General features: G+C 39.4%; 1 protein-coding gene across 2 annotated transcripts in view; it reads left to right on the top strand.

The window, feature by feature from the left end:
• Nucleotides 1-1,351: 1,351 nt before the first annotated feature.
• The window catches only part of LOC105466182 (ankyrin 3), a 703,092-nt gene continuing 689,008 nt past the window's right edge, over nucleotides 1,352-15,435 (top strand). Inside the window, exon 1 of one of the 2 annotated variants that reach the window (XM_011715205.3) lies at nucleotides 1,352-1,620. In XM_011715205.3, coding sequence (XP_011713507.2) covers nucleotides 1,564-1,620 — 57 coding nt within the window. In that variant the 5' untranslated portion in view covers nucleotides 1,352-1,563. The remainder of the gene's footprint in view (nucleotides 1,621-15,435) is intronic. The other variant, XM_071069573.1, reaches the window with a different exon arrangement.

Raw genomic sequence — 15,435 nt, 5'->3', positions numbered from 1 at the left:
TGAGAAAATATGAATAAAGTGCTTAGTACAGGGTCCAACACCGAGCTAATGCCCAACAAATGTTATTTCAGTTTAATGTGTGTTACGGAGAAAATGAGCAAGATGTTAGATAGGAGACATAGCTAACTCACTGCAGTGTTCTCTAGTAATAAAGTCATTCCGGTATTTAGTCGTTACTTGTTGGCAAAAGTATGTTTCCCATACTTTAGTAATTCCCTGCCTACCTTTTGAAAGTTTGCTTATCCCAGTCCCACCTGGACAATTACCCTTTTAAAATATTTTTTAAACATATATACTTGCTAGGAAAGAACTTCTGGATCCCTACCTTAAATAGAAAACCCACTTTCACTTGCCTTAAATATAAAATAACAGTAACAATAAACGTTGGAAGTAAACAATGAAAATTAAACAATGTTATAAATTCCAGTTAGATACCAGTGCTTACCTAGGGCTTTGAGCCTGGAGCCTGCTCTGTGATAAAAGGGAGTTTACTGTTTGAGAGAGAATACTTCTCCTTGTATACAGAAGAACTGAAAGAGAATCCAAAAAGGAATCCGTTTCTTACTATGTGATTCACAGTCATTTAATGCCCTGGCCCTGCTCGGTGCACTAACTAGACTTATCTTCCGTCTAGTTCATCCTAAAGAGATGTCCTCCCTTTAGGAGACATTAAGTGAGGGTAATTGCTCCCCTCGCCCCACGCCAACTAGAATAGTGAATTCTGTGGGGGCAGCGGCCTTATATCCACCTATCCCACCGGCCTTGTCCAGGACAGGAGTGCAGCAAAACCCTTATCATGTGAGCTCCTAGAAACAAGGACACTCAGAGGTCCCCTGCTCCCCATTCCGTTGCTGGATCAGATTCAGTGCCTCCCTCACAACCCGGACAGCTCCGGAGTTTAATATTTTAATTGGGCAAGTAGCTGAAGCAATCTGAGTGCTGCCAGGACCTCTGCGGTGTGGAAGGGAGGCTGTGGGCATTGCTCAGAAGCTATCCGCCTGGGAAACTGCTGTTATATAGATTGTACGCTACCGATTAATAATAATAAAAATGCAAAACCAAAATTGCCTAAAGATGATTTTATTCCCTTAAGCCATGTTATTTTATTGTTATTATTATTATTATTGGGGGTGGCTAATGAAACTCTATTCAGCAGCCCAGAGGAAAGAGGACTCGCCCTCCATATCTTCCTGGAGCTGTCTCTGCTGCCCCTAGTCACCCTAAAGCCACCCGCCTCTTACCCTGGCTCCTGGGCCCTGGCCGACTGGATGTGATCGCGGGGAGCTAGGTGCAGCGCAGCCTCCGCCTCCGGCCCAGCCGCGCCTCTACCTGAGCGGGGCCCGCCCCCCGCGCACCGGCCAGCGCGGGCACCTGGCGGTAGCAGCGGACACAGCAGCAGGAGGAGGCGCCGCGCGGGGCGGGCGTCGCGGGGCCGCGCTTGGCATTCCTGAGTCGCGGTAGAACTTTTTCCCAAGAAGTCCCACGTTTGGAGGCCGGAGGAGCGGGACGGGGAGGAGAGACCAGAGTTCCTGGAAGGAGCAGCAGCTGCAGCAGCCCCACAACATGGCCTCCTCCGTCTCCTCCTCTCCCGCGGGCGCAGAGGACTCCGCTCCTGCCCAGGTGAGCGCCGCGCCGCCCCCCTACCTGTGGCTGCCTTCACCCAGGGGCACGCGGGGACCCGGGCGGGCGGGAGGCCCGGGCCGGGGGTCCCAGGCTTCTGGAGACTCCCTGGAGTCCTGCCTTCCTGGGGTTGCCAGGCGGTGCCGCGAGGCTCCTGGAGGGCGAGCGGAGGGGACCCGGTTCCTGCGGATCGTGGGGGCCCAGTTGCGCCTGGAAGTTGCGACCCGGGAAAAAGGCGAGAGCTCGAACTCGGTTCCAGTGCTGGAGCATCCCCAGGAGAGAGGGGGGCCCGAGGACTTGGGGCTTCTGCTTGGAAACATTCGTTTAGAAAAAGAAAAGCGGGCCCCGGGCTCAGTACGCCCTCACCTCGGTCTCTCGTTTTGGGGCTTCTCTGTTCCTGGCTCGCCCCTCCAACTCCGTGCCAGGCTGAACCCTTCCTAAGGACACGATTAAAGCAGGCTGCAGAGGCTGCACGTTTGGCGGGGAGGAAATCACCTGGTTCTGAAAGTTACCTTCAGAGTTAGGCGTTTTTTGTTTGTTTATTTTGTTTTGTTTTTTCTTTTTCTTTTTTGAAAGTGAGTCGATTTAACTCCCTGAAAGTATAGAATATACTTTATATATTCAGACAGAAACGTGCAGAGCAGGGTGGCTCTCGTGGCAGTGCCCGGGGATGGCTTTAGTGGGTTTACCTTCTCGATCTCCGAGAGCCTTGTAAAGGCATGCAAACAAAAACACGAAGTAGAAATCGGGTGCTTGACGACCAAAACCGCAGCATCAAGGTAGTCTCCTTCTTTCCACCCCCCACCCCTCAGCAGATTGCCACCTTTACGCCCGGAGGCGTTTAATAGCAATTTTGGCCACGGTGTGTATAATGTGGCATAATTGGTTTAAAACACTCGCTTATGTTTGCATGTGTATAGAATGGCTAGGGAAGGGTTCCTGAGAAAAAATAGTTGTCCCGGGAAGGGGAGTTGGGGAGACAAATGAGAGGGTGAGGAGGGAGACTTACCTTTCACATACCTTTTAGGACTTTTGTTTTTTTAAATCGTGGGCTTGCATTACCTATTTTCGCCAAAGAATAAATACTACGTGTTTTAAAAATGAGGCACATTTGAATCGTCTTGAAAACAACAGCTCACCTAGTTTTAAGTTATGTAGAATTGCCTTTGAAACACACATCTTGCGCATGTCATGTTTTTCCTTTAGTTGTCATCTCTAAAAATCCTCGGGGAATCAGTGAGGAGTCTTCAAAAGAAGACTCTGAAGTTTGGACCAAGTCAATTTGTGGTTTTGATTGCTACCTGGATTCTGATTTTGATTTTGCTTGTTTGAGAGTGTGGGTGGTCTAATTTTGGAAGAGGTCACTTTCTCTTATTAATAAAAGCATAGAGGAGTCATCCTGGGGTTATACCGTACCTCATTCCAGGAGGGTAGGTCAGGGCAGGTAGGCTTTAGAAGGAGACAGTCTCAGAGTGGACACAGATTGCTGCTTTAGCAGTTCAGGCAGCGTTATAATCTGCTGACCTGGGCTCAAACCGGTGCATGTTTAAGGAAGCAAATTTCTGTATTGAAAGTGAATGTAAAGTTAAAACCACAGTTCTGAAACAAAAACTGACTGAAGCAAAACAATCCTTTGAATATCTCCAAATCAGCTACTAATATCTGGAGGGCCAACTTCTCTTAGTTCTCAAATCAGTGGAGGATAAATAAGTGAGTTTTGAATTTGGACTGTAGTTAGATTGTTATTTATGATGGTTCTCAGTGTTCTTTTTGTTAAGGCATAAATAAATATGTTTCATAATCTACACAGTGATGTGTTAGGCTCCATAGCAGATACTGTAGCTCAAGATCCTTCAGACAATGTAAAGGTCAATGATGTGTTTTGGAATCCGAGGAAACAGTGTGGATTCTGAATCTGTTTGCATTTTTGTGGTGGTGCTCATATTAGTGTATGTATATCTGTGGTTTTCTTTTTTTCAGTACTTATTTTTTTTCTTTTTACAGTGATCATGAGTTTAAAGAAAGTAAGTGTGCCTAACTCTAGAATAATATGTTGATAACTGAGAAGAATATAATTGTTACGAACTCTCAGCAGTTTTTCCCAGGTTAATCTCCAGTTAGTTACTTCTTTATTTAAAGTTATTCATTTTTATGCACAAAATGTCTGTATATTTTTGTAGAATGTGTTATTGTAATTATAGAGAATCCGTATAATCCAAATTGGAGAGTATATAAAATTCTAGCCTATGTAAATGGCATTTTTACTTTTCTGAATGAAGTAAATACCTGAAACTGACAAGTCCAACCATCTGACACTTTTACACAAGATTGATTCTGAGTTAGAACACATAATGAATTTTAATTGGAATGTTTAGCCTTGATACAACTTCCCCAAACTCACATTATTAAGGTTTATCCTTCTGGAAAGATCAAGGTTACTAAAGATCTAATCAGATCTGAAGTAACTTTTCCCTGTATGTATTGACTGGGCTGCTGTTCATATAACTATATCCTTGGATCTTGCAAATGTGAATGCCAGTCAGATGCCGGGTTAATGTCAAGGTACTTGGAACAATAGGACCATTTAATTGCAATTTTTAATTTTCATCCAGTATTGACATATGAAAATAGCTTAAAAATTTTCAATTGCCTTCTATCCACGATACAATTTTAAAAGTTGTTTTAATGTAGTCTACTTTCTCCTAGATATGTGTTTTAAGTACTAGAAGCTCAGCTGTTATTAGTTATAATTTGAAAGTTCTATTAGAGCAGGCCTGATGGTTTATGCCTATAATCCCAGAACTTTGGGAGGCCAAGATGGGAGGATCACTTGAGCCCAGGAGTTCGAGATCAGCCCTGGCAACACAGCCAGACCCTGTGTCTACAGAAAATGAAAAAATTAGCAGGGCATCGTGGCAAGTGCCTGTAGTCCCAGCTACTCTGGAGGCTGAGGTGGGAGGATCACTTAAGCCTGGAAGGTTGAGGCTGCAGTAAGCGATAGTCACACCACTACACTCCAGCCTGGGTGGAGTGCAGTGAAGTGAGACCCTGTCTCAAAAAAAAAAAAAAAAAAAAAAAAAAAAAAGAAAATCTTTTAGCATTAAGTACAGTATTTATTTGAGGACCACGCATCTTTTTTCCTGATTAGACTCTAATAGATGTGGTAACATTTCCAAAATCTACATTCATGGTTGAAATACGTCCTGGACACTTGTCTTAGCATGCTTGAAGGTGGACAAACAAAATCTTCCAAAGGGTTTGTCCATTCAAAAGGAAGGAGATTTTTCCAGGAGTTGATCATATTCCTCTTTGACTGTGAGGGTGATATCTGTGGTACCAAAATAGAAGCAATTTGTTGATGTTTTATGGAAATTACTCATGAATTTTCTCTCTTAGGAAGGTCTTGTATGGATTAATTACCAAGTGTCATGTGGTGTGATGGGCAAGAAGAAAGCAATCACATGGATGTTACATGTTTTCAGTTCTGAGCAGATGGTGGTATTTTTCCCAGAATAAATTGCCTCTAGTATTTGATGTATATTAATAACCTGAGGCTAAGTGATCTAGTGTTTGGAGTTAGAGCTTTAAAATATGAAATAAATTATTTTGGTGTTTTTTTTTTTTTGATCAGATGATGCTTTGGCACTGTCATTTTCAGATGGTGTTAAGAGAAGGGAAGTAATGAAAAATTGGCCCTAACATATATTTTGGACCTGGCCTGATAGGGGAAGTTAATTTGAATGCCAGAACTGAAGTTAATTTGAATGCCATTGTTGAATTAAGAACTATGTGTTGCTAAATTGGAAAGGCTGTTTTCCTATGTGTTTTGAAGATAACTATGGTGATTTATTGGTAGCTATTATGTCATCTAGCTGCATTTCTGGGCTGTGCTACTTCTCTGGGGGATGCCCAGGCTTCATGCTACGGATATACTCTACAAGTGTAGGGCTTCTCTTTCCCTACTTTTTTCATGTCATGATGCTTTATAGGGAATCTGGCAAAAAGCAGCTGTGTGATTGCAGTTTTGCTCATTAGCATCAAACGTAGGGCTTGATACACATTAACTCCAATTAATGTTTGTTAAATTAAGAACCTAAAAATGATAAGGACCTGATATTCAGATTTAGTAGCAGCTTCCATTATTTAAACAACATATACTTTTAAGCTCCTGTCATGTAAAAGGCACTCTTAGGTACAGAGTGAACACATGGGTTACGGGTTTTACTGTTAAGTAAAAAGAAGTATATAATCCAACTAGATAGAGAAGACATATGCATCTTGAAAATATAACTGCATTGTCTAGTAATAATAACAATCATGATTTATTGTACCTCTCACAGTAGATTCTACGTACTTCACAATAAACTAGAGGGTGAGTATTGTTACCCACCACCCCTGGCATTTTATACATGATGGCATTTTATACATAATGAAATTGACCTTCAGGAAGACTATACAAGTTGTAATTTGGTAACCTGAAATTGGGTTGGAACCTTTGTCTGGTAACTGATGGAGAGACCAATGGTAGTAAAACCAGGAGTCAAGGAATGAAGTCCCCATTCTCCAACTAACTAGTTCTGTAACCTCAGAAACGTATCACCTCCTGGGCTTCCATTTCTTCACTAGACGAAGGAGAGGGTTGGAATAAAGTATTTCTAAAGTTTATTCCAGGTATAACAGTCTACGATTTAAAAAAATTTAAATGCTAAAAGAGTTATGGACAATTAGTAATAAAGTGATACATTTCCTTGTTTCTAGGAAACACTTTTTCTCCTCACATTGGCATTCCTTATGTTAGAATAATTTTCCAAATGTTTGGAACTTTTACGTTTATTGTTTTTTTAAAAAAAATGATTTCTTTTTCCCTGAAAATCTGATTTTAAAGCAATTGTGCTCCCTGTGATTGATGGCATCTTAGACGACAAAAATTTGTTAGTTCCAACAGGAAGTGGCAAGATGACGTCTCAGTGAGTTTGTGCTGGTAATTGAATACTCACCAAAGAACAAGGACTTGGGTGTAGAAGAACGGAGACATTTCCCATAGTAGGTGGAGAATAATTGAGAATAACTGCTTGGCCTCTGTGGGTCCTTGAGGTTTTCTTTCTTTTTTTAAAAAAGTTGAAATATTATCAGTGGTATGCTGATAAAATGTCCTTAAAAGAAGAAAAGCCCTGAGTTGTAGCATTTGCCTATTCCTACCTCTACTATGGCTGATTTCAAGTTACCAACAGGCGATGAACATGGAGTTGGAAAGAGAAGCACAGAATTGGTAAGCACACCACTTACATACAGTGAGATGCACGGATTTCATTTTCGGTTGGATGAACAGTTTTTTTTTTTTTTTTTTTTTTTTTTTCAAATTTATATGACACCAGGTATCAGGCACACATGGGGAAGCACAGAGAAATAACTAGTTCTTACTTTTCAAAATGTCATAGTTTAGCAGACTGTTTCAATGATCTTTTAAGTAGAGAAAGGGCTCTTGCACTGAGAATAGTTGATTAGGTCTCTCTTTTTCCACTGAGAACAAAACAAATACCAAGTAGATCCTTAAATACCTAGATTAGATATGAGAGAACTGAGGTCTGTAACTGGCTTATTTGATATTGGGATGATGGATTATGATTTTTAAGACCCTGTTTCTAAGGATGTCAAGTTAAGCATAATAGGTTCTTGTTCTGCTTGTGTATGTGTTGCTATGTGTACCTGTCTAATTATCACCTTTATTGAGGTATAATTCACATACAGTAAAACTCACTACATTTAAGTGTCCAATTTGTTGAATTTTGACAGTTATCATACCTTATCACAATAGAATATTTTTACCAAGCTGAGAAGTTTACTTGAGTTCTTTTCCAGTTAAACTCCCAACCCTCCAGGAGACTGCCATTCTGATCTTTTTCACTATAGATGAGTTTTGCCTATATACACATTTTGGTGTCTAGCTTCTTTCTCTGAGCATGATGTTATTGATATTAATCCATGTTGTTTTAGGTATTAGTAGATTATTCCTTTTTATTGCTAAGTAGTATTTCATTGTATGAACATGCCACAGTTTGTCCATTCACCAGACATTTGAGTTGTTTTCAACTTTTGACTCTGACAAATAAAGATCCTTAGAACATTTTTGTACAAAAATCCTTTGCCTTTCTTTTGCTTGCGGGGGGTGTGTAAGTGCTTAAGATTGAGATTGTAGGATCCAAGGTTAGCATATACTTAACTCTGTAAGAAAATATTCATGTCTTATCTCACATCTCTAGGGAATGAAAGATTTTAGATCAGAGTGGTAGGGTAGAGGAAAACCCATTGGGGAAATTGTTCCTTCGGTGTTTACTTAATCAGAGAATTTTTAAAATGCAATTGTAACTATTGATGAAATGTGAATATTGAAAAAAGACATTGATGTTAAATAAGACTTTACAAGCTTGTAAAATAAAGTATAGTTACAGAAGGAAAACAAGTTTTTAAAAACAGCTTTATTGTGATATAATTTATATACCATAGAATTCACCCATCTAAAGTGCTCAATTCAGTGAATTTTGTATATTTACAGAGTTGTACAACCACCACCACAGACTAATTTTAGAAAATTTCTATCACTCTCAAATAGGAAGTACCCATTTACAGTAAAAAAGAAAAGAAAAGAAAACAAAAACAAAACCATGGTTTTAGAGTTAGGAAGAGTTATGTTTTAGTCTGAGTTTTACTGGTGTGGCAACTGCATGACCTTGGTAAACTGAATCTCAGCTTCCACATCTTTAAAATGGGGGTGAAGCAGCTCCTTTACAATATTTGTGTAAGGATTATAACTAATGCACATAGAGCACTTGGTATGTAATGAATATTAAATAAATGGTAGTGTTTGTTGTTGAACCTTGTGTGCATCGTTGTACTTTCTGTGACATTTTGTTCATATCCTTATGTCTGCCTCTGCTACAAATATCTTTGAACCTATCTTTTAGGCAGAAATTAGATGGAGTGGAAAGGAGAAACCTGGACTTTAATGAGCTGGGGTTTTCTGGCTGTACGATTTAATTGCTTGACTTGGCAAATCACTTGACTGTGTCTGTTTTCTTATATGAAGAATTAAAGTAATCACATCCATCTCGTGGGATTGTTCTAAGTGTTTGAGAGAAGCTATATGATGTGCTGATATAGTAGATGCTCAATAAATAGGAGCTGTTCTTCTGTGATATCAGAAGCTACCATCGTTGAAGTAATTACAGCATTCAAGGCATACATGGAAAATTTGGATGTGAACTTTGTGCATATTTGCTGTATAATTTTTTATATTTTAGGACTAGTAGAGGGCCAGGTACATAGTTCTTAATAAAATATTTGATGAAATAGATGCATAGAAGAGTAAACAAGAAAAATTATTTTCCCCATTCTTTTTCAGTTTCCCCATGTTGGGGTATCCAGGAGAAAGGTATATTTTCCAAGCTTTAGGCTCATTCACTTATCTCCTTTCTTTGTGGGGCTGGGATGGGGGGACAATAGTTAGAAACTTTCATTATAAGAACAAAAATAACACTAATTGCTTACCTTTGTAAGCAGCTATTTATGTATTTTAAAAAGTACTCTCATGTTATTTCTTTGCATTCATGTCTCACAACAACCATATCACGTAGTTGAAGTAGAGAGTCTCATTGTATTGAAAAGAAAAGCAAGGTTCAGAGGTAGACTTGTTCCCGGTTCTTATGGAGCTAATAAGTATAACAGCAAAGCCAAATGAGGGAAGGAAGGAATAAATAGGAAGCCTTGTGTACGCTGGTGGAAGCGGAGATGGGGGCTGCTGTTCTGGGAAGCAATCTGGCATTACTTAAGCAAATTGACTAGTTCTCTACTCTGTGACCCAGCAATTCCATTCCTACAGGTGGACACAGGAATGTGTACCAGAGGTCCCCAAGAGGACATATCCAAGGTTGTTTACTTCTGTTTTTAGTGGTGAAAGGGAATGGGAGGTAACTGAGTGAGCATTGCTCGGTGGAGAGGAAAAATGGTGGTTGCATGTCATGGAGTTGTCTGTAGCCGTAAAAGCAAAGGATTAGATAAACAGAAGGAACTCAAATGGATTTTAAGAATATAGTGCTTGGTGAAAAAGTAAGAGTGTGAAGTACATAAACATTAAATCCTTTATGTGAGTTTAAAATTCATTAGCCCAGCACAGTGCACATTTTGTAAGAGGACTTACATAAAATGCATCTTACATAAAGATACTCTCTAAACACATTAGAATGGCTGCCTGCGTGGGACCCAGAGCATCGGAGTGGGTATGGAGATAAAAAGGAATAAAGAAAGAAAATAATGATAATGTGCCATGAACCAGGAAGTATAGTTAACTCAACCCTCTGGATGGTGAAGTTAAACAAAACTAGACAATATGTTGTTATTTGATACTGTTTGAGTTCCTTTTATTGTGATTAACTCTGTTACCACAAGGCTTAACCAAAGAGATTCTCACATTATCATTATATGGGATGGATGTTCCAAGTGAAATAAAATTTGCATTGGTTTTCTAAGTTTCAAGTGAAATTTCAGAGTAGTATCTTTTTCTTTTTAAAATGTTTACAAGACAGTACATTTTATTTAGTGTGATTTAAAAATTAAGTTCCTTGTTAATTTTGCATTTTGGATAATAGAGACTGATGTGCCATATAGTACTCTCAGTTTTTACAGAATTGGAATGTAATATGCTAAATATTTAATTCTAAAGTGATATTTCAAGTGTTGTATCTTTATCATACTTCATGGATTTAGAAGGTTCTCAGTATCCTATTGTATCTAAAAATAGTTTGCTGTGTGTATACTATCCTTAAAGGATTTCGATATGTAAATTTTGGGGGGAGGAGGGCAAATATATCACATTCTATTGTAATACTTGTTTTCCAAGTTTACTTTGAAGTATAATAGATCACCCTTTTGTGGTGGAGGGGACTAAAAACAATACAGACATACTAGGTGCAGTTCTGGAGGCCAAAAGTCCACTGTAGGTCAGCAGGGCTGTGTTCCTTCTGGGGGCATTAGAGGAGAATCCATTTCTTTACTTTGTTCCACTCCTAGAGGCTGCCTATGCTTCCTGGCTCTTGACCCCACATCACTCTGACCCCAGCTTTAGTCATCACATCAATCAGATTGCTTTTCAGTTTATCTTCCCTTTCTACTCACTATTTGTAATTCTGAGATGATAGTTATAGCAAATGGCTATAATTATGTTTTATGTATGCTGCACATTTTTGTAAAATCAGCTACCTTGGTTGTTTAAAAAAAGGGGCCCTAATGGTTAAAAGTTCAGCTCAAAATGGTCAGCCTTTGAGTGTCTACCCATTGCTACTGTAGAGGTGTTGCTGGTATTCAGTAGGAGAACTCTCCTGAGAAAACAAGTTCACCCAATTATTTTAATGATAGGTATAGAAGCTGGAGAGAAACTGATTACATCTTTGACCCCAGTGTCCACCTGTTTGTGAGTGGCATACAGGTGAGAGTTTCAGGTTTATCTGTAAAATGCAAGGAAAGTCTTAGCTCTTGTGTAAGAGTCTCATCTATACTAACGCTTTGTTGTGTAAGTGTGCCTCTTATAAATATCAATGAAATGTTGACATCAAAGAATGAATTTCAATGCTGTGTTTTGGTTTTCTCCACAACTGAAATGAAATAGAAAAGGAAGGTGTTATGATCTTCAAGAAGGGATACAAAGAATGTCCAGAGTGTAAGTGGTGAAAATTAGATTCAAGAGCATGATTCCGAATTGTTCTGCCATTTAGCTTCCTCATATGCAGCCTGGGAATAATAATTCCTACTTCCTCTCAAGTCATAAGGATCAAATTGTATGATTTGGTAATTAATTCAAATTGCTTAGTGCTATGTGAAAATATTGATATAAGATTTTTTAATGTACTCTTCAAAAAATGAGCTGCTCTTTTCAATGTAATAGTTTTTCCATTGAAGTAATTTAGTGTGTTAGTTTTTGTGTTGCTATACAGGAATATTTGAGACTGGGCAATTTATAAAGAAAATAGGTTTATTAGTTGGCTCGTGGTTCTACAGGCTTATGGTTCTACAGGCTGTACAGGAAGCACGGTGTTGGCATCTGCTCCTGGTGAGGCATCAGGAAGCTTCCAATTTTGCTTCGAAGGCAAAGACAGGCATATCACATGGTGAGACAGGGAGCAAGAGAGAGAAGGGGAAAGTCCCAAAGTCTTTTAAACCACGAGATCTCTCATGAACTCACCCAGTGAGAACTCACTCATCACCAAGGGGATGGTGTTAAGCCCTTCATGAGGGATCTGCCCCCTTGATCCAAATACCTCCCACTGGGCCCCACCTCCAACCTTGGGGATTATATTTCAACATGGAATTTGGAGGGGATAAACATCCAAACCATATCTGTTAGTATCTTGCCAAATATGATAAATAATAGCAAATACTATCTCTGTGATAATGGAACACTTTAAATTTTGACATCATAAGAGATTTGGGATTGTTAGCCTCTCTTTGAGGCTGTGGCAATTAATTTTTTTAAATTTTTTTTTTTTTTTGAGATGGAGTCTGGCTCTGTCACCCAGGCTGGAGTGCAGTGGCCGGATCTCAGCTCACTGCAAGCTCCGCCTCCCGGGTTTACGCCATTCTCCTGCCTCAGCCTCCCGAGTAGCTGGGACTACAGGCGCCCGCCACGTCGCCCGGCTAGTTTTTTTTTTTTTGGTAGAGACGGGGTTTCACCATGTTACCCAGGATGGTCTTGATCTCCTGACCTCGTGATCCGCCCGTCTCGGCCTCCCAAAGTGCTGGGATTACAGGCTTGAGCCACCGCGCCCGGCCTTTTTTTTAATTTTTAATTTTTTTTTTTTTTAGAGACAGGATCTCACTTTGTTGCCTAGCGTGGAGTGCAGTGGTGCGATCGTAGCTCACTACAGTCTCTACCTCCTGGGTTTAAATGATCCTCCTGCCTCAGTCTCCTGAGCAGGTGGCACTACAGGTGTGCTGCCACACCTGGCTGGCAATTTTAAATTTTATTAAACATCAGGTATGCCAGAAAACTGTGCTTTCTTAGTCTACTGAGTCCAACAGAACAGGTGCATAAGCAATAATTAAAATTTCCTTGCAGCCCTGTCCTTCATTTTACAGAGTCTGGTTGGATTGAAAAGCTGCTATGGGGTGTAAGGGGTATGAAATGGCATGGTTTAGATTGGTGCGGATGTCCACTTAAGTCTCCATGGAGACTTAAGTCTGTCTCAATGTGTATTACTGATCAGCCAGAAATTATTCAGATGTTTGAAAAATTAGTGTAATCAGTTGCTCTCTGAGTAGGGAAATTTGGGTTCAGCCTATCATTGAAAACGTATATGCGCTTGGCACAATCACTTCTGCAGAGTTTCCTCCCAACTGGTAAGATTACAGCCAATTTAAAGATTCTCCATGCTCTGAGATTTGAACTATAATGAAGGTGTCAATTAAAACTAGTACATGCTATTTTGCAGAACCCCCATGAAACTAATTTTAAGCTCTAGGTTTGCCCAGAAATTGATGAAGACTCTGTAGGGATGAGTAAATACCTTAATGTGCATTTATGTGGATTCTTGAAGCAGTTTTATCTGTTAGTAATCATTGTCTGCCCAAGTAAGATATCTGAGTCATTAACAAGACCTTTCTCCCTGTCTCATGGAATGAAGTACAAATCATTTCAGTACTACTCCACAAATGTCCATTGAATCCAATCCTCTCTCCAGCCCTATGCCACTGCTTTGGTTCTGGACTTCATCATTTTTCACTTGGGCCATTTGAACAACTGCTTAAAATTTCTCCTTTTTTCTGCCTTGTCTTTTAATAGATAGCTGGTCTCACCGTTTATCTGGACAAAACAAAGATATGATGTCATTCCTCGTTTAAAAACCTTTTATGATTACCCATTATAAATAGGATAAAGTCCAAACATCTTAGGGGGTTGTCCAGACTGTCTTTTGCCATTTTGACCCAAAACAATTTACCATTTTACTCTTTATTTTTGTGAAACATCTGATCCTGTGACCATGCTATACTTATTTTTTTTGACCTTTCTTTAAATGCAGTCTGCCTTTGCATTTTTCCACACCAACATACAGGTCTTCTCTCTGTTAATTTGTGCCGTTCTCATTTTTCTCTTCCTGGCAAATCTTCCTTCAAGACAAGCTCAAGTACTCTTCTTCTGGGCAACTTTCATGGTCTTCTGCAAATGGTGACAGTCAGTCTATCTTCTATAGTGTTGTGGTACTTCATGTGCATTCTGCCGTCATGGCATTTAACACAGCTTATTGGAACTATTTAGTTACTGTTTCTTCCCTAACTAACTGGACAGTGGACTTCTAGAGGGTATTTTTACTAATTGGATATTTTTGTATCTGCTTACTCACATCTAGGATCTAGCACATCTGGTGCTCAGTTGATGGCTGTTAATCATAAACATGCTTGGTTGGATGGTATTTACTAACATGGTCTCCTGTGGGACAGTATTAAGGTCACTTTGACCTTCAGAAACCTTCAAAAGGGCTGGGCTTGGTGTCCCATGCTTGTAATCCCAGCACTTTGGGAGGCTGAGGCTGGCAGATTGCTTGAGCTCAGCAGTTTGAGACCAGCCTAGGCAATATGGCAAAACCCTATCTCTACAAAAAATACAAAAATTAGCAGGGCACAGTGGTGTGCACCTGTGGTCCCTGCTACTCAGGAGGCTGAGGTGGGAGGATCACTTGAGCCCAAGATGTGGAGGCTGCACTGAGCTGTGATCTGTGATCACATCACTGCACTCTGGCCTGGGCGACAGAGCAAGACCCTATCTGAAAACAAATAAAAAACTTTCAAAGATTTTTAAAGACCTATATTTAAGTCAGATATAGATATAGAAGATTTTGGAAATGTGTTGGAAATCTGACACGACTATACATTTATAATATAATTACTTTTAATTGCAAAATCTATAATTACTTTTGCACCAACCTGATAGTATTTTGTATTTCTATATTTTTGGAAGCTTTGACCCTGCAACAATTTTCTGCTAAATAACATAGTGTAGTAGATTTCATGGTAGCTGTGTGACAAGGGTAACTGAATTCATTTCTCAAAGACGTATTTCCTCATCTTTAAATAGGGCGCATCTCTCACAGGGTTGTTGAGAGAATTAAATGTGATCCTTCATGGAAAGCACTTAAAACAGTGTCTCGCACATAGCTACCATCTTATGATCATCTACTGTTAAAATTGAGTTTTACTATGTGTGTGTAATATCTGTGCTAATATATGTTAATAATATGCATTTCTACTGTGTATTATCCTTGTAAAGAAGGGACATTTCTCATAAATTCTCTATTGCAAAAGAACATCAGATTCTTTTGGTTAAACTTCCTCCTCTTCTCTCATCCTCTTATAATAAAATGATGGGAATTTGTTCAACATTTTTCTTTAAAGTGATCTTAAAAATAGAGATTGATATAATTAGTTGATGTTAAAATGAAGCCAATCTCTCTTCTATTTGCTTATGATAGCAGCTAAAGTCTATGAAGATTCCAGTGATCTCATGCATAAAGCAAACCAGTGCCATAATGTGCTTACTGCGCCAAAATCAATGCCATATATTTTTGATTGGTTTATAAAATGTATAACCAAGTAATATAGCAAATAGCATCATAATTAAAGTCAGAAGAAGGGTTAAGAAAATATTTATAGTAATGTGACAAGATATTATATCTCTAGTATGCAAAGAACTTGTACATATTGTGAAGAAAAGGACAAAGTACCAAAAGGATAAATGGCTCTAGGCTATGAATACACACCTCATAGAAGGAGGAA

This window comes from Macaca nemestrina, chromosome 9, assembly GCF_043159975.1.
Source record: "Macaca nemestrina isolate mMacNem1 chromosome 9, mMacNem.hap1, whole genome shotgun sequence".
Lineage (NCBI taxonomy): Eukaryota > Metazoa > Chordata > Mammalia > Primates > Cercopithecidae > Macaca > Macaca nemestrina.
Note: the sequence above shows the minus strand (reverse complement) of the source record. Positions and strands in the feature narration are given on the sequence as shown.